General features: G+C 40.5%; 1 protein-coding gene across 3 annotated transcripts in view; it reads right to left on the reverse strand.

Annotated features, from left to right (window-relative positions):
- MEGF10 (multiple EGF like domains 10) overlaps positions 1 to 26,033 on the reverse strand; it is a 212,602-nt gene that overhangs the window by 117,682 nt on the left and 68,887 nt on the right. For all 3 annotated transcript variants that reach the window (XM_046000699.1, XM_046000698.1, XM_046000697.1), the window contains 3 exons: positions 14,497 to 14,629; positions 6,573 to 6,674; positions 4,746 to 4,846 (listed from right to left, as the gene is read on the reverse strand). In XM_046000699.1, coding sequence (XP_045856655.1) covers positions 4,746 to 4,846; positions 6,573 to 6,674; positions 14,497 to 14,612 — 319 coding nt within the window. In that variant the 5' untranslated portion in view covers positions 14,613 to 14,629. The remainder of the gene's footprint in view (positions 1 to 4,745; positions 4,847 to 6,572; positions 6,675 to 14,496; positions 14,630 to 26,033) is intronic.

Here is a 26,033-nt window from a genome sequence, read left to right on the forward strand (position 1 = left end):
AAGTTTATAGATATGATACCAAAAACAAAGGCAACAAAAATTAAAATAAACAAGTGGGACTCCATCAAATTAAGAAGGCTCTGCACCACAAAGGAAATCATCAAGAAAATGAAAAGCAACCTACTAATAAAAGAAAACATTTATAAATCATAAATCTGATAAGGGGTATCCCAAGTATATAAAGACTCATACAACTGAATAGAAAAAAAAAATCATATTAAAAAGTGGGCAGAGGATCAGAACAGACATTTCTCCAAAGAAGACATACAGGTGGCCAATATGAAAAAGTGCTCATCATCACTAATCAGTGGGGAAACACAAATCAAGACCACGAAAAGATATCATCTCCACTTGTTAAAATAGCTATTATCCTAAAGACCAGAAATAACAAGTGCTGGCGAGGATGTGGAGTAAAGGGAACCCGTGCACTATTGGTAGGAATGAAAGCTGAGAGAGCCACTGTGAAAAACAGCAGGGCGGTTCATCAGAAAATTAAAAATAGAAATACCATATGATTCAGCAATTCCCTTTCTGGGTATTTATTGGAAGGCAACAAAAACACCACCTCATAAAGGTATCTACACCCCTATGTATATAATAGCCTTAATTATAAAACCCAAGAGACAGAAACAACCTAGTGTCCATTGATGAACAAATGGATAAAAGAAATGTGATATATAAATACAATGGAATATTACTCAGCCACAAAAGGAATGAAATCTTTAAAAAAAAAGAGTGGATAAAGAAGATGGGGCACACATGCGCACACGCACACACACACACACACACACACACACACACACACACACAAGTACACACACAATGGAATATCATACAGCCAAAGAAAAGGACGAGATTTTGCCATTTATAACAACATGGATGGACCTACAGAGTATTGTGCTCAGTGAAATCAGTCAGAAAGAGAAAGATAAATACCAGAGATTTCACTGTGTATGGTATCTAAAAAACAAAATGAATGAATGAACAACAAAAAAGTAAAATCAGACCTATAAATACAGAGAACAAACTGATGGTTGCCAGAGGAAAGTGGGTGGAAGGACAGGCAAACGGGTGAAGGGGAAAGGGACATACAGGCTGCCAGTTATGGAGGGAATCAGTCACAGGAATAGAAGGCACAGCGCAGGAGATGTACTCAGTGATACTGGAATTGCATTCTATAGCGACAGATGGTGGCTAAGTTTGTGGTAAGCAGAGCATAACGTATAGAGAAGTTGAATCACTATGTGAATCACACCTGAAACTAACATAACACCATGTGTCAACTATACTCAAATTTGAAAAGTTAACAGATAACAAAAAATCATGTCTACACATACATGTTACACACACCACAAACCTATATACACATACAATGTACAGACAGACACACACGTACTAAATCCATTTCATTCCTCTGGGCATTTCTTCATTAACATTTTAATTTCTCTAAATCAAGAGTAATTAAACACAAGATTAGGCTAGAAGAGTAACCCTGGAAGTTGAATAAACGTAAAAAGTTTATTTTTAGGAACAGGTGAAAACCTCATCAAGAAATCATAGACATCATCACATCTAATGATATTTGCCTTATGGAAATTTTTCCAACCATTTTTCCCCACCCAGATTCCAACACCATACACTATATTTTCTGATTCGATTCTTCCTGCCTAATGACATAATCTATCTTCTGAACACACTCAGAGTATACTCTGCCAACCAGCAGCTTCTGTATAGTCTGAGTCTAGGAGATATGCTTTGTCGTTGGCAAGAGGAAGGAGGGGGTGGGAGGAAATGGGAGGATGGAGCTGGCTCTCCGGAAGGAGTTACTCCAGCTACCTGAAGGAAACTTCTTTTCAAATGCAAGTATGTAGTTGCATGAAATCGTCCTTTTTTGTCTTCTAGGAAAATTTACTACCAAAAATTAAACTAAAATTATTACTGATTCCTGTGTTTCTATTCCTTCTGGTAACTGAAAACAGTTAACAATGGTGACTACGCTAGGTGCCCAACAGCAAAACCTAACTGAAAAAAAGAGAATCCTGTGTTCTCTCCTCCTTCCCTATCCACAAGGGTGACTCACTGGTACTGGCTATTGAGGGCAGAGAAGATTGACCCGAGGCATCTCCAGGAACAAGGAAGTAAGGGAAGCTTGAGTGTCCTCTGGGGTTAAGCTATGAAATCAACACATCAGAGTGGAGAGATGCAAAATACCCTTAAAGAGACCAAATAACTCCCAGGCCTCTGAGACCAGACAGAGAGCTGCTTAAATATATTAACATATCTAAAAGAGAAATGTTTCAGTCTCCAGGGGCAGTTGATTGGTTGAAAGGCTTAGAAAAAGAAAAATTTTAGAAGCAAATGCTAGAGATAGCCATCCAAGCAGTCAGGAGGACATCTTGCAACCTGCGGCCTAGTTTGAGATACAGGAAAAGTTATTTTTACCATTATAATATTCGGGTATGATGGGGTTGAGGAATTGCCCGGCATCCTGAGATGGGCCGCAGTACTGAACGAAATGACAGAGGTGCTGGGTTCTGGAAGGCACGGACCATGAAGCTCTAAACACCGACCGACCCTGCTTGGATCCATGGTCTCACACCAGCTTGCCAGTAAAATCTAGCTTCCCATGTGCGAGCCTTCAAGGAAAGAAGGTATGACCAGAAGGTAGCCCTCCAGGCTCTGTGTCACTTCTTGACTTTATATGCGACTTCTGGCACATGGGTAATAGAAATGAACCTTGGGAGATAGAACCACTCCTTTACTGTACTGACCATTGTTCTTATAAGTTTGAGCCCCAGCATGGGCACCAAGATAATGCTACCCTGAAGCTTCTGGGTAAAGTGGCTGTCTGAGACAGCTGAGGTCCACCCCCTACCCCTGTGCTCCTGTGTGCACTCAGGGCTTTCCTTGGAAAATTCCCATCAGCCTGGGCCACAGAGATCAGTTAGTGATTATCCTCCAAGATGTTTGATTATAAACATGTAATTTTTCTTATTCAGCATCCTTATTAATCAAAGACATGCAATTAAGAAAATATTAGTAAAGGGAAAATTGGCACAGGGATAAGAAAAAGCAATCCCACATAAAGTGGAAACACACCAAACATCTGAAAAATACATGTATACCTCTGACCCAGCAATTTTACTTCTAGGAATTTATCCTTACCTATTCATTAAGGGGATGAACAAAGATTTAACCACAATAATGTCTTCTACAGCAGTTCATAATAGGTAAAACATGGAAATCACATAAATATTCAACAGCTGAAATTTGCTAATAATCTATAATTCAGTAACACACTGACATTTGCAATATGTTACAGAAGTACATTTACTGACCAAGAAAGATATTCACACTGTATTTTTCTTTTCTTTTCTTCTCTTTTTTCTTTTTTCCCTTTATTTTCTTTTCTCTTTTACTTTCTTTTCTTTTTCTTTCTTTTCTTTCCTTTTCACTTGTTACATTTTCTAGTTTTTTCTGTGAACATTTATTATGACATAGAGCCCCAGCTCTAAATCAAAGCTGAGGAACTGCACCCGTTCCTATAAAAAAAAGAATCCAGGGGCACCTGGGTGGCTCAGTCAGTTAAGTGGCCAACTCTTGATTTCAGCTTGGGACATCATCTCAGAGTCCTGGGATTGAGACTGGAGTCAAGTCCTGCATTAGGCTCTATGCTCAGCAGGGTGTCTGCTTGTGGATTCTCTCTCCCTCTCCCCCTTTCCCCTGTTCTCTCTCTCTCTCTAAAATACATAAATAAAATCTTAAAAAAAAAATAATAGAATCCAGTCATTGGAAGAAAGAGGACACATATACTATCCATTTAAGTCCTCTCTGCACTTGAGATCAAAGGAGTGTCAAAGAGGTATAAAGGGCTTCGCCAAAGTCACCCAGGGCTACATTACCCAGCTCTTTTAAGCCAGGATGTGTCCAACCATTCCTAATGTCTTCAGTTTAGAGCAGAACCTTGTCTCTCTCGATGCTACTCAACACCAGTGCCTCAGCTCGGAAAGCAATGCTGCCCCTCTAGCTGTGTGTGGAGCCAAAATATTTGAATACACCCCTTTCTATTGACCTCTCTTCTCTACATCCTAAACACAATGGAAAGAAACCTTAGTTGCAAACTTAATTGCACATGAAATTCCACAGTCTTCTAAAGTGCATCATAAAATCTCCAACTTCCCCTGAAACATTTCAGAATTAATTGGTGAGATGGGGGGGGAGACAGAAAATGACAAAGAAGAAGGTCTACTTTGTGACCCAGACTTAGAGCTGTTTCTTAGTGTGAAAGCTCCTCTGCTTTTTGTAAGCGTCATCATTCTGTGCACCAGAAAAGAACACAGTGGCCTCTCAGAAGCTGCCTCGGGACTCCGGTCAGCTGCTGCGGGGAAGTCCTGCCTCTGTTCTCTTCTGTGACCTGAGTCTAGTGACTCCTTGACCAGTTTCCAAAGAGACATTTATTGCAAAACGGTAATTAACACTGAGACATCCGGCCTTAAATCATCCTTCTATAACATCTATTTTCTCCTCAAGAGACACTCATACACTCATGTGGAGATTTTTGATAGGACAGAGGGACAAAGCAATGCTTCTCTCATTCCGTAGACCAGGAAAGTAGCAGCCAAGGGCGACAGGGAATGGTCCAAGCTGCCCCACCTACCCGGGCCTCCCTCTCAGCTGCCATTCACAAGTGCACACCAGCACTGGGAAACACAAGCTGCCCACAAGGGGATAAATGTCTTACTTACGGACACACATTTCCCTGCTTTCATAAAATCCAGGACAACACTGGGATTTGCGCCTATACATAGTCTTCTCCCCATGCCGGTAGGCTGTCCGATAACTGATTCTGCATGGAAGGAAAAAATCACATTGTTGCTTTTTTGGACGGGCAATTTGATTAGGAATAAGGAATTTATATTTTGATACAGAAGAGCTATTAAATATAATAAAGGTATGAAAAGCGAAGTATTCCAAAATAGGTAGAAGGAACAGGTATTACATGTCTTGACCAATATTACGCTCTTATCTTTTTGTTTAAGAATTTATTAAAATTGCCCATTTAGTCAACCTATACTTTATTTTAAGGGATCAGAAGTTTCGTGACTTTCCTATTTCACTTATCTTGAGATACCTTGGAAAGTATTGATTAATTTCAGATATGATGAGGACATGGGTGGCTCAGTCAGTTAAGTGTCTGCCTTTGGCTCAGGTCATGATCCCAGGGCCCTAGGATCGAGCCACATGCAGGGTTCCTTGCTCGGCAGGGAGCCTACTTCTCCATCTGCCCACCCCCCGCTCATGCTCTCATTCTCTCTTTCAAATAAATAAATAAAATCTTTAAAAATAATTTCAGATATGACACTGATCTAATTATCCTTTACTTACATATGTTTTAAAAGAAGAATTCAGAGAATTCCTTGAAAAATCTATGACAATGCAGTCTCATCCCACTATAAAATAGAAGGTTATAGACAAACGACCCTCATTTAACTAAAGCTTCATTCATTCACTGATTTATCTATACAACACATGTTTACTGAGCACTTACTCTATTCCAGGCACTACTCTGGGCACTGGGGAAATAACTCATGATGAGCAAAAATATAAAGCCTTGCCCTCAAGGAACTTATATTCTACTGGGGAAGACAGACCTACAGGACTTAAGTAAGATCCATATTAAACAAATAAATATGTCATACAATGACTGGTAATGATTATATGGTGTGATGAAAAATAAGGCCTGAGTAAGGGAAGAGAGTGGGCAGGAAGGGAATACTTGTTTAGATAAAGTAAATAAGGAATGTCTGAAAAAATAATATTAAGCCTAATGTTTAATGCAGCATAAACCAACAGGTGTCATATTTAGACCCATGACTCACACCACTGAAAGCATTTTACAAATAAAAGTAAGGTATTACAGTTCCCTTCCATAGTAACGTTAATACTTAAGGTGTTTTCCTTTTCTGTTTTCACATTTATAGAAAAAAATTATGTGCCTTACATTGAGGTCACATTTAAGTTGGTCTAAGGACAACTGGATGACTCAGTGGTTAAGCATCTGACACTTGATTTCAGCTCAGATCGAGCCCCTCATCAGGCTCTGTGCTGATGTGGATTCTGCTTAAGATTCTCTCTCTCCCTCTGCCTCTCCCCCCAACTCCCCAATGCATGTATGTGATGCACTCTCTCTCTCTCTCTTAAAAAACGATTAAGTCTAAATTGAGTCAGATAATCAAGTAGACACATATGCTGGAATTTGAGTGTCTCGGTACCTAGTGATGTCCATATTCAAGAGGGTCTCTCCCATTTATGCACCACACAAAAGCTGCATGAATTCTTGCTAACCAAAGGATGGTAACTAGTAGACACTGTCTCTGTAAGCTCCTCAAGGGCACAGAAACAATTTTGCTTTTTCTATATAACTCCTATGATTTGGAACAAGGCTAGGATAATAGCAAGCACTCAATAACTATTCATGAGACGAATGGACACATCGTATCAAATATTTAATTTTCCGCACTACAGTCCTTCCCAGTTAGCCAAACTCATAAATACACCTGAGCTTTGATTACCTGTGCCGTGTGCATTTAAACCAGTTCAGAATGTCAGTGCAGCTAGTGTAGTAGATCTGATCAAAGGGATGTGGGTAGGACTCCTGCACAGTCACTGAGTAGCTGAAAAAGAAGATAAGGAATCAATATTTCTTATTCTTACATTCATGATATACCACGTATATAAAAAAAAAAATCAGAGGCTAATTTGTCTTCATTTGTGACTCCACGCTGACTTTTAATAGAGAATGTTTCCAGGTTTCCATTTGAACCAGAGCACTGAAAGGACCAATATTAATGGTACACTTAAAAGACAAGAGTTCATGTTCTAAATTGCATAAAAGGAATTCTCTTTCCCATTCACCATAAACTCTGATAATTCTACATGATTTATAGACATGATTACAGACATGATTGCCACATATTGTTCTGTATTTAATTCCATCCCCTCATCCCAGACATGCAGGGTTAATCCAGACCTTTCACAGGAAGTTTTCCATCTAAGTCTGCATGCAAATAATAAGCACGGAGACCATGTGAATATTTATAGTGATACATTTTGGTACTGATTCCGGAAAACCAGAAAGAACATATTTCTCAGGTTGGAACTTGAATTAATTTGGTTTTGTGTGCCTGCCCTAATTCTCAGGCACTGGGAGAATATATGCAACCTTTAAGTAAAAACTACAAAGTCTCTAAACATATCACTGAAACAATTAGCCTGAAATATACATATCCACGGCCTGCTGCTACTTAGCCTGGTTTCGAATACCTTTTCACTAACAGCTTCTTGTTAAAGTAAAAACATGCAATCCTAAGGTTCTGAGAATGTAGGTGGAAAACATCCATAAAACATAAAGAGCATTCAGTGTTCAATGTCATCGTTCTTTATTTTAAAGCAGTCCATTACAGATTCAACGGCTTAGAGTTCCTGCCTACAGGAAAACCTGGAGAATCCTCTTGGCTGAATAAATTAATCCTCTTCTCTTGAACAGTCTCAAAGATTTTCATTAAAATCTTTAATTCACACTAGCAAACAGAACGGGCCACAATAAAGGACTCACTTGCAGCAAATCAATAGACCAACTTCATTACTAGGAGCTATCGACTAGAGGATGTACAGAAGGAAAGCGGCCGAAACGTCAGCATGAAGAATTCAGGTTAGTCACACAGTACAACCTTCTCATTTGAAAAGCTATGTGGTTAAAAAAAAAAAAAAAAAGGAAAAGAAAAGCTATGTGGTGCTGAGCTTCCCCACAGGGGGATTTCTTTCTCTAGGTAGCCTCTATTTGCTATTCCGCACTTAGGCTTCAAAAGGAAATCCATAAAATAATCATACTGTTCACACTTTTGTGTATTTCTTTCTTTGGATCATCGCAACTTGATTTGTAGGTTAATTTCAGGATGCTCCACAAATCTTACACAGATGCAACAGGCCCTACTGAAAAGATCACTGGATTAGCAGAAGACAGGGTTATCCTCATCGGGTGTGGAGAAATTCGACAGCCGTCAGCAGATAATTTTACTCCCTGGGTTTTGAGTATCACACTTTAAAACCAGAGAATCACAGATGGTCTTGAAGATCCCTTCCTACTTGGCATTCTGAATTTCTTACATACATTTTAGGTGACTATTTCCTTTTCTCTTATATGCCACCTGAGGCTACCCCAAGAGCATGTTCCAATGAGTATATGGGATGCAAATGAGAGGTCTCTATTAAAATATAAAGGTTCTTGGAATGAATTATCACAATAAGGTATTTTTTTGTTATATTAGTCACCATACAGTATATCATTCGTTTTTGATGTAGTGCTTCCATGAGTCTTCGTTTGTGTATAACACCCATGTGCCTGCCTTAATACCTACCCCACTCCCATCCAAAACCCTCAGTTTGTTTTTCGGAGTCCAGTTTCTCATGGTTCATCTCCCGCTCCAATTTTCCTCTCTTCACTTCTCCTTTCCTTCTCCTAATGTCCTCCATGTTATTCCTTATGTTCTACAAGTAGGTGAAACCATAGGATAATTGACTTTCTCTGCTTGACTTATTTCACTCAGCATAATCTCCTCCAGTCCCATTCATGTTGATGCAAAAGTTGGGTGTTCATCCTTTCTGATGGCTGTGTAACATTCCATTGTATATATGGACCCCAATGTCTTCTGACCTCTAGCATGGTTCTGAGGTTCAGATTAATGCAAATTCCAAGACTTTCTCACCAATTTCTTCCCTGCCTATCCAGCTTCTTGTAAATAACTGAATCTCGAGGCCTGGAGCGTTATTTCTCCATTCCATTTTCAGTGCAGAGCAAAGTGAATGAATGTTCTCTGCATATAGGTATAGTCCTGTATTACCCACGAACAAAGCAGCTACAGTCCACACATGCTAGAGGAGTGAAAAAGAAACCACCCGCAATCCAGGCCAATTGGGTGACAAAAATATTCTACCAGGCTCTACAGCACTAATTAAACAGAACTAAATTGGTTTGTTAGAACTAAACTTGATGCATTATTCCCATAAATTGGATTGTTAGAACTAAACTTGATGTATTATTCCCATAAATTGGTTTGTTGGAACTAAACTTGATGCATTATTCCCATAAAATTCAAAGGCCGTGTTATGATGGTTAAGGTCTGTCTGCCTTGGTGAGCAGAAGTGATAATCAACAAAGAGGTCCTGGCCAAACACATCCTATTTAATGTGGACAGAAGAATGGATTCCATTGGCCAATGCATTCCATAGGCAAACACGAGAAAAGCTTTCACTAATTTCTAGCGGTCTGGAGGATTGCTTAAAGGAGAGAAGATGCTGAAATATATGATTTTTTTTCTCTAGCCACTTGCTGCTCACTAATAGCACACATCTGAGGGAGGCTTCTCTGGTTTTAGGACAGAAAAAAAGCTCTTCTCTAGAAAAGGGTCATCAAACAATTTAGGATTCCAATTCAACAGTTATTTGAACATCTCTGCAATTCCCGCCCCCAAAGAGCTCTCAAGAGGGGCCAGCCCATAATGGTAGAAATAACACAACAGGGCTCTGATAGAGAAATACATAAACACGAAGACAAAATGTACTATGCTTTGTGCATTTCTCTTCTAGCTTGACTCCTCTGATTCAGAAGGGACTGAAAACTAATTTGCACGTTGGTCACAAACAGGCTTCTGGTGAAGTCTATGGAAGAAGGGCTTTAAGGCTTTTCACACCAAATTTCCTTCCTATTGGTTTTTTTTTTTTTTAAAGATTTATTTATTTGACAGATAGAGATTACAAGTAGGCAGAGAGACAGGCAGAGAGAGAGGAGGAAGCAGGCTCCCAGCCAAGCAGAGAGCCCAATGCGGGGCTCGATCCCAGCACCCCGGGATCATGACCTGAGCTGAAGGCAGAGGCTTTAACCCGCTGAGCCACCCAGGTGCCCCCTTCCTATTGGTTTTTATACATTCTTTTTCTTTTCCACACAATCTTGCTCTCCCCCACCCCTGCCTGCCATTTTTAATGGTATTCTAATCACACTACAGAATTTGGAAAACAATATTTTTAGGAGACAGAGAATTCTCTGACTCTTAAATAACCACCAACAGCATTTTGCTGGCTTTTCTATAGCCCCCAGGGGTTTTTTGGCTTTTTGTGTTGGTTTAGTTTTTCGGCTTTTATCATAACATAATCACACTATGCACATAATTCTGAAAATTACTTTTAAACTTGAGTGTATCCTAAGCAGGTTAGTAAATAGTGAATATTCTTCAAATTATGACTGCCAAATACTCTGTAACTGACTATACCTGATTTGCTCAATACCCACCTACGGTTGAAGAATTAAAATGTCACTTTTCAAGGGGCCACTTTGTGGAGGCTGTGTGCTTGCATTATGAAGGAAAAGATCTCTGAGGGCAGGCCAGCCTCCTCTGGGTCTTTATCACCACTTCCAAGCTGCTGTTTGAACATAATCAGTGCCTCCCTCTGCTAACCGTCCACACCTCTGGGTTCCTCATCAGCTGCTCTCAAGTCAGAGCAGGAAGGAGCCTTCTTGACTGTCTAGTCCGATCCTGTTTTTATCACAAATGTGCAACCCTGAGCTCCCTGTGCTAGCAGTCAGCCTAGAGCCAGCACTAACACCAGGTCCCCCAGACACCGTCCTGACCCATGTCACCTCTCAGATGTCATCAGAACATCTGAAGCTTCTGAAGCAGACAGCGGGTGCCAAACTGTGGTATAAAGGGAATCTGATCTCAATTCTACACTATTTTCACCATGGAGATGTGTAACTCTTCACCTCCTGCTTGTGTGCTTAATCTTCTCAAAGACACTGAAAACATATCATCACCAGGATTGAACCTATTAAATATCATCCAGGGAGAAGCCCCAGCAAGATTTAATTTAAGGTCAAAGAAGGGGGCAGGGGGAGGGAGAGGGAGGGCGGGGAGAAGCCATCATCACTTGGCCACATTCCAAAGTGGTTAATTACATTCTATCTGCCAAAATGATCTTGTTACTTTAATCAGATATGGTAATAATCATCATTCCTTATCTCTGCTCGCTTCAGGACTCGTTGCTTCAATTATTACCACTTCTGTGTGCCACCTCCCAAGGGAATGGGCCAAGAATGGCTTCTCTTCTCTTGTGCCTTCTTTACAGAAACCCCAGTAGATGCCGACACGTAAACTCACAGACCAGGGAAAGGGGATGTGGAGAGGGAACAGATAATTCATGGAATTATCAGTTTCTGAAAGGCTGCTGCATGGGATTCTTTTAATAACAAGCACCCCTTGTGTATTTTAAGTGATTTCATTTTCCTTAATTTCATTTTCTGTACGATGTCTAAGAACCATAATTGCGGCATTAAAACGAGGCCTACGGGGCGCCTGGGTGGCTCAGTGGGTTAAATCCTCTGCCTTCAGCTCAGGTCATGATCCTAGGGTCCTGGGATCGAGCCCCGCATCGGGCTATCTGCTCCACAGGGAGCCTGCTTCCTCCTCTCTCTCTGCCTGCCTTTCTGCCTAGTTGTGATTTCTCTCTGTCAAATAAATAAAATATTAAAAAAAAAACAAAAACAAAAACAAAAACAAAACGAGGCCTACTTTTATTTGAAAATAAATGATTCAGCAGGCCTGGGGCAGGGCCCGAGAGTCTGCATTTCTGACAGGCACCCAGGTAGGGCTCAAGTCACAGCCCCACAGACTACACTGGGAGAAGCAAGGCTCTGGTTGAGTCCATTTGGTACAGGTGGGGTTGAGATAAGGTAAGTCTCCAATAAGCCCTACTCAGCGCTACCACCAAAAATTCTGTCCTTGACATTCATCCTCTTCTCCCCATTTCCATTCAAGCCCCATTTCAGGTTTTGAAAATACAGAACTTGTCACCTTCACTCTTGTTTGATCATTTAAATTTATACTCCTTTCTCCATTCTTATCACAACCATCGTACTTTCTTTTACCTTTCTTCCAAGAATCATTACCTAGTGTTAAATAGGAAATGTATCAATAAGAAGAGTATGGCTGTCAATCCTTCTTTCTAGAAGGTCATAGAAAAAAATACAGTCGGGAGAAAAAAATCTCTATCATGTCCCTAACTCTTTCACCCTCATTTTCCCTTTAGTAAGTGTTTTAGAGGTCACTCTAATCACTTCTGCAACAGTGGAGATGTATGAGGTTTAAAGACTCCTGTGCCCCTTGTCCATCCCCTCCCATCCCGTTCCTCCACTGGTGTCCATATTTAGCCATTTCATTGTCTGTCAAAAGGTGAGTGAATTCAATCAACAGTTATTTATCCAGCACACGCCCTAAGCAAGGCAGGGTTTTAGACCCTAGAAATTATCCCTCGTGAACAAAACGTGCAATTATGTGTTGCTAAGTTTTGTTGAATAATGAGGAAGGAATCAGGATGAAATGTGCATGTATGAGTGGTTGCTGGGTTACCTGAAGCCTGGCTTCTTTTCTTTTTCTAGCTTTTTCCTCAGGGAGTTCACCTGCTTACGTCTCATCGTGCTGGAGACTCCCAATTCTGTGCTCCAAAACACTACCAGGCCCATTTCTCAAAGCGATCTTAGGAACATGACAAGGCAACTGCACTCATCTCTTCCCTCTCAAATCAGTATTCTTCCTTTTCTTTTTTGTATGTGCAATGACACCTCCAGGTTTTCGCAGAGCAGGTTTTTTTTTTTTTTAAGATTTTATTTATTTATTTGACAGAGATCACAAGGAGGCAGAGAGGTAGGCAGAGAGAGAGGAGGAAGCAGGCTCTCCGTGGAGCAGAGAGCCCGCTGGCTGCTGGGCTTGATCCTAGGACTCTGGGATCATGACCTGAGCTGAAGGCAGAGGCTTTAACCCACTGAGCCACCCAGGTTCTAAATCTCACCTCTGCTGACTCCTACCCATTCTACAATCCATGTATGACCAAGACGTGTTGATTCTTATCTCACAGTATCTTCCGAATATGATTGTTTCCTTCTATTCCAAAGGGTTCATCCTCCCACAAGTTCTACCACCAGTGGCCCTCTCCCTTTTTGAAATGTGATAGGTGCCCATTCTTATATTCACTGATTCACTTTTAATTGCTTCAATGGGCATTTATTATGCACTTGGTGGCTGAAATGTTTATGGGAGGTGCTATGATGACTGTAAAGATAATTAATAAAAGGTCCTTCCCCTTTGATTCTATATAATACAGTTAATACCGCAGATACATAGATCTTGATTACATGTACATATTTCCTCTACAGCTTAAAGTTTCCCAGTGATAAGTAACTCCATGGATGGATCAGAGAAGTGGGATTCTGTTACCCTGATTGTAAGCCTGCACCTAGACATGGGGAAGCTGTCACTGAAAAAAATAATGCTGTGAGTGAGGGACCAGAGTGCCCCTACAATAACATAGCTACTGGGCCTGAAAGGCTCTGGGTGTGCTCATTTGACCTGTGCTGATGACAGTGACAGGAATGTGTCCCCTGTGTTGTACTCCCGATGGTGCTGAAGAGAACAGGGGAAAGAGACAGAGAGTTTGATGAAATGGCTCATACAGCTATCAAAACTACCTATTACTCTAGAGTGCTCGAGCGGACTAAAAGGGTGCCACCTTCTCTCTGGAAAACTGATATTTGCAAGGTGACCTGTGGCTAAAGATGCTTCCAGAGAAATGCAAGTAGCACAGTAGAGCGGTATAGACTACACTTGACTATACTGCGGTAGCGCTAGATGGTTTGTCCTATTTCGTGTTCCAAACAGGACTCTAAGCTCTCTGACAATGACCTATTGTGTTGTCCTGCCTCTGCATCTCCCACTGCACATTGCCTTCATCTGCATACGACATCATCTGCTTTGATGTGATCTAGTCTGTCTTGCCTTCCTGCAGTACTGTGCTGACTCTAGATCTGTTGCTCAAGACCCTCGGCAGTCTGCACGGCACTGGCTTCAAGCCACCTTCCATTCCTAGAACTCCATTCAATCACTGCTATCCACTCCGTCTTATTCAGGTCTCTGAGAGCGTCTTAGCCAACACTACATCCATACACCCTCGCCAGTGCTTACAGAAATCGTGTCGCCCTTTTCAGGCCACATACAGCCCAAACTTTTTGCACTACACGTGCCACCCTTCAGTACATTATTTCATATTGTCCTTCACCACTCACCCATTGGTTCCCATGCATAAGTCCAGCTCCCCCAGATTATTGCAAAATAGACTGAGAGCAGGGAGATGTTTGGGAGATCATGTGAATGGAGCTAGTAATATTCTCCCTGTATGCTACAACTACTCCTGTGTTAGAATCAATAGATCAAAATTTTTTTACTTTATATGCCACAAGACAAGGTGAATAATACTAATTTATTATTATAACTACTGGTATTTACATAAAAGTAATTTCATAATCTCTTCTCCCAGAGATTATATCAGGTTGATAAGGCCAATATATAAAAAATAATCAGAAATTATTTCTCAGACTACTTTCAAAATGATTACCTTTCCCAGTGGCTGCACACGTTAGGGTCTTCAAGATTCAGTGATGATGCTGTCCTGCTCCAGAGGCATAACGAGAAACAGATAAAGCTCAGGCATGGGTTCAAAGAAATAACCATTTTGGGGGAAGAAAAACCTACAAGAAAACAAAAATCCAAATTAGAGAAGCATGAAAATGACCCAAACAGAATTCTTTTCAGTACAACAACCATTCAGAACCGGTTTGTCACTAAGGCTGAACCACAATCACAAGCCATGTGTTTAAATAGAAGGGTCACCAGATTTCATGGTCCAAGAGAGAGGTATTTCTTGTGTTGTACAGGGTGGTCACCATTTTGTAAATTACAAAAATGTGCAAATCATCATTAATTGCCACCACAACAAAAGCCCTTCTCATCCATGCCAACCAACATTAAAGGAATCTTCCCAAACAATTCGGAGCAATGCAGGCTTCCAGACTCTCTCACCAGGCATATTTCCCTTCTGGAAGAAGAGGGCTCACAGAAGAATCTGGCCTCATTTGTGCTGCAGGGTAAAGGATGAAACAGAAGCTCCATTGACTCGAGAGAGGCACCTCAGGCTCAAACTGAGATTCATTCAATAATCCATTCCCTGGGCACTGAACGTCTTCTAGGTCTGCTCTATCCTAGGCACTGTGCAAAAACTGGGCATCAAATACAGTATGGTTCCTGCCCCTGGCCATTAAGATGTGTTTAATTTCATAATCATGATGTTCATTTCTTACATTTAGTGCTTCCAATTCCCCATCTGCTCAACAGAAACAAAACCAGCTATCTTACAGAAGTTTGTTTGCAGGTGTACAGAAAAATGTGTAAGTCTGTTTAGAGGTCTGTGTTAGAGAAAACCAACCTGGTGTTCTTGAGAGAAAGAAGGAACACAATGGAAAAACAAACAGCAGCATTTTTGCCAAAGAGGCCCACAAAGGAGACACAAGATGAAGGAGAATGTTCCACGCAGAAGGAATCAGAGGGGAGGCAGGGTCAAGCACACTTTTGGGACCCCAAATTAATTCAGCTGAGAAAGAGACGGGCATATCACAAAGGTTTTGTACACCATTACCAAGTCCATGAACTTCACTGGGGGATAACGCAGATGCTGCAGGGAACAGAGCAAATCTGAGAGACTTTTCGGAGTTGGAATCAGTAGAACTTGGTGACTGAATATGGGAGTAAGGGAGAGGAGTGTTTGCTGGAAGAGCCCCATGGATGGAGTGTTGTGCCTTTCACTAAGATGAGAAGCACAGACACCCTCCCCTTTTGGGAGGAAGAAGCTTTAGTTCAGTTTTCAAGTTTGAGATTCCCAGGAAATACTCACATGAAGTCATCTGCGGCATTTACTGAACACCTACTATGTGCCAGGATTCACCAGCTCGGGTGTGTCACAGCAGGCATAACCTACGCCTGAAACTCACACCCATCTCCTCACCTCCAGGAACTTACCATTTAGTCAGAAGGAAATGCCTAATTGCCACACTTAAATAAAATGACTTTATGTAATCTTTGTAAAAATGGACATGGAAATACAAATAGCTGATCCATTTACTACTTAAAAGGAGAACAAGTACTAACCTGCCTAGGAAAACTAATAACAATAGGTCAGATTACATGACCGAAACAGTTATTTTCCAGATGAGAGCTGGCATTTTGAGAAGTTACACTAACTTTCTACACCACAAGGGGTGGAACCAAATGGGAGCAAAATTTATTCAATAATGACCTTGTAGTTTAAAAAGATAAGTATATTCAGATGCCTGGCTATTTCAGTTGGTGGAGCATGGGACTCCTACTTAAAAAAAAAGAAAGAAAAAGAAAAAGATTTATCTGAGAAAAAGAGAACGCACGTGTGCATGAGAGCTCTTACTCATGAGTCAGGGAAGTTGCAGAGGGAGAGGATCTCAAGCCGACTCCCCACTGAGCAGGACTCAAACTCAGGACCTTGAGGTCAAGAGCTGAGCTGAAACCAAGAGTCAGACACTTAACTGACTGAGCCATCCAGGCACTCCAGAGTGTGGGCCTCCTGATCTTGGGCTCATGAGTTCAAGTCCTACCCTGAGTATAGAGATTACTTTAAAAAGAGGGAGTTAAATTTATCTTCAAACAAACAATAAATGACAATACCAGCAAAAACCTAACCTTAGGAAATAGTTTATCGTTCAAATTCAAGACATTAGATCACGTGAAGAAGTACTCAGTCCTTTGGAATCATGGCTGTTTATAAGGATAAGTATATCAAGTATATCATGACAAGTCACCTGTCTCTAACTGCACAAAGGCTAAAACTAAAGACAACATTTGCTTTAGAATAGGGAAATAATATCATGAATGTGTAGGACAACGAAAAGATACTGCAAGCCACTAGGAGAGGTTGTGAAATCTTTAAAAAGGGGAGTTTCCATCATCACAAAATATATTCTAACACAAAAAGCATAAATGGGAGGCCAAAATAGGGCTTAAAAAGGAATTCAAATTATCGGTGTTTGTCATGAAGTTGTAAAAGCTGAAACTCAACATTATATAACCAAAGAAGTTTTTCCACCTAACAGGAGTGACCAAGAGTGATGATGATGATGGGAAATAATTTCCTGACTGATTGCTAGGAGCCAGGCCCAGGGTGGAACCTTTTATGTGCATGATCTGTCCAAACCTCACAGCCATTTACCAAAGAAAAAAGTGTTTTTATGATCCCCATTTCACAGTTGAAGACATGTAATATACTGCTAATATTTTCTTCATTCATCAAAAAAAGCAAACCTCTAATATACTTAGTTGTAACAAACAAGCATGGCAAATATCTGTCTCATTGCTTTATCTACCTCAGGATAAGCGTTTTGTTGCAGCGAAGTGTGAAACATGTATATTAACTTTCATTCTCTCCTCAAAGACAAAACGAGTGCTAGTCAGCAGTAATCTGCCATCTACTTACCAACAATTACCCCAAATTGGAAAGTTTATATCATGAGTCACCATCTTAGACTCAAACCATTCATTTTCCAATTAGAAATGTTTAGTCTGTAAAGTTAGAAATTGCTGCAAGCAATGAATCAAACTGCCAAGAAAAAGAAAAAAGGCTGTGTGTTTTTCTTTAATGTACAAATGTTAATGTTAATTTTTTCGAAGCCTTTCTTGCTTTGTACTTGATGTGAAACTCTATGAAGTCTTTGACCTCTCTATGAGGATGGCAGGAAAAAAAAAAAGCAAAGTTTAGTCATCTCCCCTGTGCTTTTGAAATTTGGCATAGAAAAAACCTAACTGCATTGCCAAGTTGCTGGAGGTGTTTACAGAAGGGAAAATATAAGGACACTTACAAAAATGTATATATACATCAGCGGGTCTTATTCCCAAAGGAATTTCCAAGTGAAAATAAAAAAATTAACCGAGTTCTAGAATAATCTGCATTAGAGCATAAAACATCAAAAGCAAAAAGAATTGCTAGACCCAGATGCAGGGATCATGCAACGTCACATGAACAGGTTAAAACCCTTTGAGAAAATAATTCAAATGTTATATACTGTGGAGGGATTCACAGACATGTCAACGAGCTGTAAAAGTCTATAAAATACAACATTTCGCTATACTCAAAAACACAGATGCTCCTTCCTTTTGTTCTGTCTTGTTGAATAAAAGACACTGAGAGACACAACCCAAATAAGAAGTATACGGGGCATTACATATACTCTTTCCGTCCTTTATTTGTTTTCTTCTATAGGTTTCACTGAGTAAAATGCACGTACCGTTTTTCCTTTGTATCTACCCTGAAGGAAGCAAGTTCGACACATTTTCCTCCCCACTTCTCTCTTTTAAGCTGTGCCATCTTGTCTTACACTATAATCTTCCACTTTGGAGCACAAATGAAAACAAAACACAATCTTTAAAAAATAGAATTATTTCCATTGGGAAAAAAGTAATACAGTGGTGATTTGCTTCATTGAAACAGACATTTGGAAAATATTCAAAACTCTAAATGGAGAGTTCTGCTACTCCCCACCCACTCAGTCTTCATCTTCAAATAACTTTCGTTATGGTTCCATTTAACAAAATTTAAAATGTTAAAAAAAAAAAAAGAGTCATTTGCATGAACCCCCTAGTGCCAAACTTGATTGCATTCCATATCATTCACTTAATTATTATGGAAAAATCAAAACAGAAAATCAGTACAACTGATTAGCATTGCTAAAGTGCTCCTATTAGAAAAAAGAAACACAGCAGGTAGAATTAACTCTTGCTGTCTACTAGGAAGAGAGGCTTTGCTTGGTCTCACAAAAACCGCAATAAATAATCAGGTTGAATACAGTCCTTACAGTGGATGAATCTGGGTTCTGATGATAGGGAGCAGTTGATCAGTGTATTAGGGAGAAATAAGTAACGGGGCGTTGACTTGCTAATTTATTTTTGCAACAACAGAGAAATAAATGATGCCAGACAATCCTTTCTGCCTTTCAAATCTATTTCCTTCCTAGAATCATTAAGAGCACTGATAGAAATAACTTGGGTGCCCTCACCCAGTTTTTTCTCAAACTCATTTCCCTAAAGTCATCTCACAGTTTTCTAAGCGAAAATAAATTTCACAATTAAGAACAGTCACATTTCGGGGCTCCTGGGTGGCTCAGTGGGTTAAAGCCTCTGCCCTGGGCTCAGGTCATGATCCCAGGGTCCTGGGATCAAGCCCCACATCTGGCTCTCTGCTCCTCAGAGAGCCTGCTTCCTCCTCTCTCTGCCTGCCTCCCTGCCTACCTGTGATCTCTCTCTCTGTGTCAAATAAATAAATAAATAAAATCTTTAAAAATTAAAAAAAAAAGAATAGTCACATTTCCACAACCCCCATCCCTAAATCACCCCATCACGTTATCAATAAATAATAGACTAGCTTTTCCTCAGAAAGGCCGCCCAAGTGGGGCAGAAGGTATGCTGTGTTCTTCCTGGAGCTTCAAGCCTATGAATAGAGTATCAGAGCTCCAGCTCAGGGGTACCAAAGATGTCAGTGCTTACTCATGTCACTCTTGATCTCAGAGTCCTGAGTTCAAGCTTCATACTGGCGGTAGAATTTACTTTAAAAAAGGCAGGGAGCACGTTTTGCATGGAGCACTGGGTGTTGTGCAAAAAGAATGAATACTGTTACGCTGAAAAAATAAATAAAAAGGGAAAAAAAAAATAAAAAAATAAAAAAGGCAGGGAGCACCTGGGCGGCTCAGTGGGTTAAGCCTCTGCCTTCAGCTCAGGTCACGATCTCAGGGTCCTGGGATGGAGCCCCGCATCGGCATCGGACCCTCTGCTCAGCGGGGACCCTGCTTCCTCCCCCCTCCCTTTCTCTGCCTGCCTCTCTTCCTACTTGTGATCTCTATCTGTCAAATAAAGAAAATCTTAAAAAAAGAAGAAGAAGAAGAAGAAGAAGAAGAAGAAGAAGAAGAAGAAGAAGAAGAAGAAGAATGCTACTGATTGTCCTGAGAACAACGCCAGATGAGAATTTCCACAGAAACACTACTTTGCAGATAAAAAGAATCCAGGAGGCACTGTTGTGACTTTTGTTTTCACGATCCAAAGCTAGTTACTCTAGTAGCATATGACTTAAAGCAAGCATAACTCTATCTGAAGCAATGCAAGTACTAGATATGTTGTGTGTGTGTAAAACCTTGTGTTATTTTGCTCACATCAAACACCATAACACAGATATTCTTCTGAGTCACATTGAGTCATCTTACATGAGCGGTCACACAGCATTCTTTAGGAGATTTTAAGGATATAAGATACATGAGTGTGGCTATTAACACCAAAAAAAAAATTATTAAATCCTATACTACAAACTTATAATGGTTTTATAAGCAACACACACACACACACACACACACACACACACACACACACACAGACATACACACACATCCCTAAATGTTAGCAGGAAGTTGAGTGTTTCATACCAGTTTTGGCATTCACTAGATACTTCACACCAAACAAGAACTAGACAAACCCCGAGGATGCCAGGCGCTGGGCACCCTGAGGAAGCTTACCAGCCACATGAAGAATGGCCACAAACAGACCATTTCAATACAGCACGATGCCGGCACAGTTAAGCCTAGAAGAGGCTGTTGTGGGAACAGAGAGGTACAGTCTCATAGACTTAACCTGCCGACTCCACATGTATTATCTAGGTGGCATTAAAGGGTAGTTTGAGGGGACACCCTGATCGCCCACATGTCCTCAACTTTTGGTAGTACTACAAAACACCCCTATGACTCCCGCCCCCAGGAATGGAAAATTCCACAAACAATACTCACTAAGGATTGAAGCTCAAGCAACTGTGGGGACCATGATGACTTATAAGGCATGGTCTCAGCCTCAACAGGTCCAAATCGACTAGGGAAGGAAAATTCTAAATAAGCTATTATTTGCCAAACGAGTTGACATAGAAATAGATGACCAGGGTTTTAAGAGGAGGAAAAAAACCAATGTGAGAAAGAAAGTTTCATAAAAGAGGCCGAATATGAACAGAAGCATTCAAAAGAAAAAGAACTAGAAATCACTGAGTATCTACCTCATGACTTGCACCTCACATATGTAATCTCATTGGCTGAGATTAAATGTTTCACTTGAAGACCAACAATTAGAACAGAAGAGATTTGAACCAATCTGGCTGATGACTACAACATCTGTGATCAGTTCTTGGCATCACATCCGGGTAAAAGGAAGCCTTGAGTAAATGAAAACCATGGCAAAGGGCCATGAGGCAAAGAGAGAAGTGGGAGCCAAGACTTGCAGTTGGAGAGCAGGGGGACTTGTAAGGAATCCTGAGAGGCAGGGCTAGAAAAGGAGGCAGAGCTCAGTGATAAGGGTCTTGAGCACCAGGCTAAGGAGCTCATATGGTTTTATCTTGCCTGCAGTGGGATACACTGAAGTCTTTGAGCAGGGCACATTATTAGATGAAAGAGATGTTTTGGAGATTAACACAGAGAGGGTGTGCAAAATCCAAAGAAGGGAACAGGGACTGGGGGCAAAGGAAGGGGTGCAGGTTTGTGCATTCAGGGGTGGGGTGGAACTGCCCTTGGAGGGTGGGTAGACTAAGGGAAGTATGTGAGAAACCAGTGGAAGAACTGGTGAGACTGGGAGAAGTTATAGAAAATAGAGTCAATTTCAAGGACAGCTGGTGGCACCTGGGTGCCTCAGTCAATTAAGTATCCAACTCTTGATCCCAGCTCAGGTCTTGATCTCAGGGTTGTTAGTTCAAGCCCCACATTCCTGCTCCAGGCTGGGCATGGAGCCTAATTAAAAGAATAATAATAATAATAATAATAAAATAAAATAATACAAAATAAAAATTAAAAATCTAAGAAAACAAACTTCTAATGTTGATCATGAAAAAAAGAAAGTAAAAATACCCAATATCAGAAATACAAAGAGAGACATAAGAACCGACTCAAAAAAGATGTTTGGGGTGCTTGGGTGGATCAGTCAGTTAAGCAACTGACTCCTAATTTCAGCTCAGGTCATGATCTCAAAGGTCCCAGGACCAAGCCCCACATCAGGCTCTGTACTCTATGTTGAGCATAAAGCCTGCTTAAGATTCTCTCTCTCCTTCTCTTTCTGTTCTTCCCCACCCCTCAGCTGGGCACTCTTTCTCATTTAAAAAAAAAAAAAAAAAGGACAGCTGCTGTGGCTTAAACCATTATGAACTGCACTTCTATTTGCTTGGTTCAGTCTACTTATCTCTTTTTGGTGAAACAATACCTCTCTTTTTTATAAGAAATTATAAGAAAAGAAATTTCAAACACCACTTCTTATTCCAGGGTTCAGTGAATCAAATCATCTTGATTTTCTTAAACTTCTCATGACTTAATATTCCTCAATAACATTCCCACTCATTCTTCTCAATCTGGAGTCCTAATTTATTTGGCCTGTCCACAAAAAAAAAAAAAAAAAAAAAAAAAAAAAAGTGCTCTATTAGCCCTATTATAAGATTTACCCTTTCTTTCTTTCCTTTTTCAACAACTATGCCTTGGCAACCCTAATTATACCCCAGGGTTGTAGCCAACCTCCAGGCTGACCTCCAACGATCCCTGCCTTGTGTCAGACCCTTTCTCGATGAACAGACTGTGAACCAATAGGATACGGCAAAAATGACAGTGTAACTTTCAGACCTACATCATCAGAGGCAACAAGGTTCCCTTCTTGCTTTTCGGACCGCCAGGAAGCCAGCTGCCATGTCATTAGGACACTCAAGCAGCAAGGCGAAACTCACGGAAGGTATCCCACCACCAGCCATGTGAGTGGATCCTGCAGCCCTGCCAAGCCTTCAGGTGACCGTAACCGCTCCTGACGCATACTATGGCCTCGTGAGATCCTGAGCCAGGCCACCAGCTGAGCTTCTCCCAATTTCCTGACACACAGAAACTGAGGTAATGCAGCAATAGAAAACCACTACATCTCTATTTTAATATGTCTATATCAAAATATCTTGTTGGACTTCCAAAACGCTCTCAATAATGCTCACAATTTTGTTGGTGTCTTCAGGAGCATCAAGCAGAAACCACCTGCAAAGATTCTAAAATCTTTTCTCTGCATTGTAACTCCTGGCAGGAGCCTCTTGACTTCTAATTACAGTTTCAGTTATTTTGCTCTGGGAGGCAAGACCTAGAGATGCCTGTGCTTTGAGGTGTAGCTGCTGCTTTTTCACACAATGTTGTGTCCTAGATTATCCTGCTGCTTGCCCTTAACCATTAGCATTTTACTACCTAGAAGAACTGACCTGCCTCATGATGACCAGGAGTTCATCATGTGCTCGGTGCTACTGGTCACTTACAAAATATTAAATGAACGGATTCTAAACTTTTCTCTGGGTTGCTTTTTCAGTTACAAATAAATGTTCTTTTTCCTTTCCTGCCTTTGAACTAGCTCTCCATGATTATCTCTGATAATATATATAAATTGTATCTGAAGTAAATACATAAAAATTTATTGATAGAAATAAAATATATGTAAAATAAATAAAATTTAATTATTGTTTTGCTTTTAGCTCTTTACTCTGAAACAATTTCAAATTTACTTGAAAGCTGTAAAAATAGAACAAGACTTCATCCAGACTCACTAGCTGCTAACATTTTGCCACATTTACTTTACTACCATCCACTTACACACACACAAACCTTTAACCATTTGAGAGTAATTTGTAGTTTGCCACTATCCATTTACAAACACACACACACACACACACAGTTAACCATTTGAGAGTAATCTATACATGAAATTTTGCCCCATGCCTCTAAATACTTTAATGTGCATTTCCTAAGAACAATTCATTCACACATGTAAATGCAGTACAATTACCTAAATGGAAAAAAGTTAACATTGATGCAATACAAATGGAAAAATTTAATATTGATGCACAATTACTATCTAATCTAGACCTGATTCAAATTTCATCAACTATCCTAATCATGTCATTATTTTAATCATCTTTCACACAGTCGTTTTTCAAAGGCTTTGCTGAAAAACAGACAACTGTTCTTTCAATCAGCAAACCCTGGCAAGGGCAGTCGTTGCCCTCAAAGAGTTTACAGTCGAACAGGAGAGTAGTATGATGTCTATGATAATGACAAAGCAACGTAAAATGGGATTAGGGTCAAAGAGGGTTACCAAATAAGTATGAAGAATTGAGAAAGTCTTCCCAACTGGTGCGTAGACATAAGAGAAAGCAATGTTGCAGGTTTTGCTGATTAGATGGAGCAAGGGAGGGTGTACCCAGAAGAACTACTAGGAACAAAGGCATAGAAAGAAACTTCCCAGAGGGAAAGGCAAATGGGCTAGATTGTCTGGAACATAGGGTGGAAAACCAAGTGAGTGAAAAGGAGTTTTAGAGCCATGTCAGGAATGGCGCTGAATATCATGGTTTAAGATTGACCTGAGGTAAAATATCCAAACACCTCATGAGGCCTCAGGGTTTGAGAGAAATGAACTAGAAAACAGAACTTGATCAGCCCCAAGAAGAAAGGGAGCCCTTCTGTGTTTTTCCTTCTTTTAACCAATAATATGGATTGAAGAAGCTGACCATCAGGTTTGACCAGTCCCCTGACATAATACTAGCAGGAAGAAAATCCAGTTGTAATAGAAGGATATTATCAGAATCTTAAGTCTTTTCTTGCACATGGTGTCAGAGGTGGATGGAGACAGGAATGGGAAGCCTATGTAGTTGCAGGGTCCCTCTCTTGGGAAGGTCCTTTGCAGTAATGCATAGAGCTATAGTAGGAAGGATGACGACACTCATTCTGCCCCTATCACTGGCATGACAAGGGCCACCCATATGTCACCTGGTCATCTCTGGGTCATTGTACTAACACTCAGTTCCTGAGATACTATTCAGGCACAGCTGAACAATTCAACTCAAGGCTTCCTTTACCTGAAGGATATTTCTTACATAAGAAAACACAGAGGAATGAAGACTCTATGAGGGAAAGAATATCTATGGGACCAAGATTTTAGAAAATTTTCCTATCAAATGCATCTGTCCAGTAAGGAGGGATACACACACACACACACACACACACACACACACACACACACACAGCATTCCTCTATTTTTAATATTTCATGAGAGACCAAATAATTTATATTTGTAACAGTCTTTGGCTTCCAAAAGTTTCCACGGCACTACACATATCTTAGGGTCCAGAGAGCTTTTTTACTAAAAAAGAGAACAGAAAGTTAGAGTTTAAGGACTTATGGGCTTCAACCAAAATCCTTTCATTTTTATGGAAGAAATAATTGGAGGCCCAAGTTGTGGTGACTCAGCTATATCACAAAGTAAGTTTGTGAATGGTCCAACACTAGAAACCAGAAGTCAGGCCTCCTAATTTCAGGCAAATCATCTTCATCCAGTGAAAATGCCACTTTTTTTCTAAAATAACACTCTACCTTTACAATGGAGCAAGAACTTCTCCTTAAATGCAAATTCATTAAAAACTAGATCCTCCAAGTGACTAAGCTATCTTCTGGCCAACACTGAGAACCTGAATTAGAACATACAAAAGGTAGGGGTGCCTGGGTGGCTCAGTCGGTTAAGAGTCTGACCTTGATCTCACTTCAGGTCTTGATCTCAGGGTCATGAGTTCAAGGGCCCTGCTGGGCTCCATGTTGGGCACGTCGCCTACTTAAAGGAAAAGAAAAGAAAAGAGAAAAGAAAAAGAAAGAAAGTACAAAAGGTATTTCCATATTCACACTGTACCAATGTTGAAAATAATTAGGAACAGCGGGACTCAACTGACATTCTTCCCAGGGTTGCTCAATTCAGAACCACAAATCCAGACCAGGATACAGAATGACCACAGACATGGCTCACAACAGGCATGGCCACAAAAGAGTCTGGACACTTTCATCCTCATGGTTTTAAGCCCACATGGTCAAAGGCTTTGAAGAGTTGAGGCAAAATGTGAGGAAATGGCTGAAGAAATGTAAGTAGGCGGAAGAACATAATTATTCGAAGTTGCGTTTGGCCCAGACATTAAGGAGAAAATACTTGGGCAGCCTTCCCTCCCACCT

Source organism: Meles meles, chromosome 3, assembly GCF_922984935.1.
Source record: "Meles meles chromosome 3, mMelMel3.1 paternal haplotype, whole genome shotgun sequence".
Lineage (NCBI taxonomy): Eukaryota > Metazoa > Chordata > Mammalia > Carnivora > Mustelidae > Meles > Meles meles.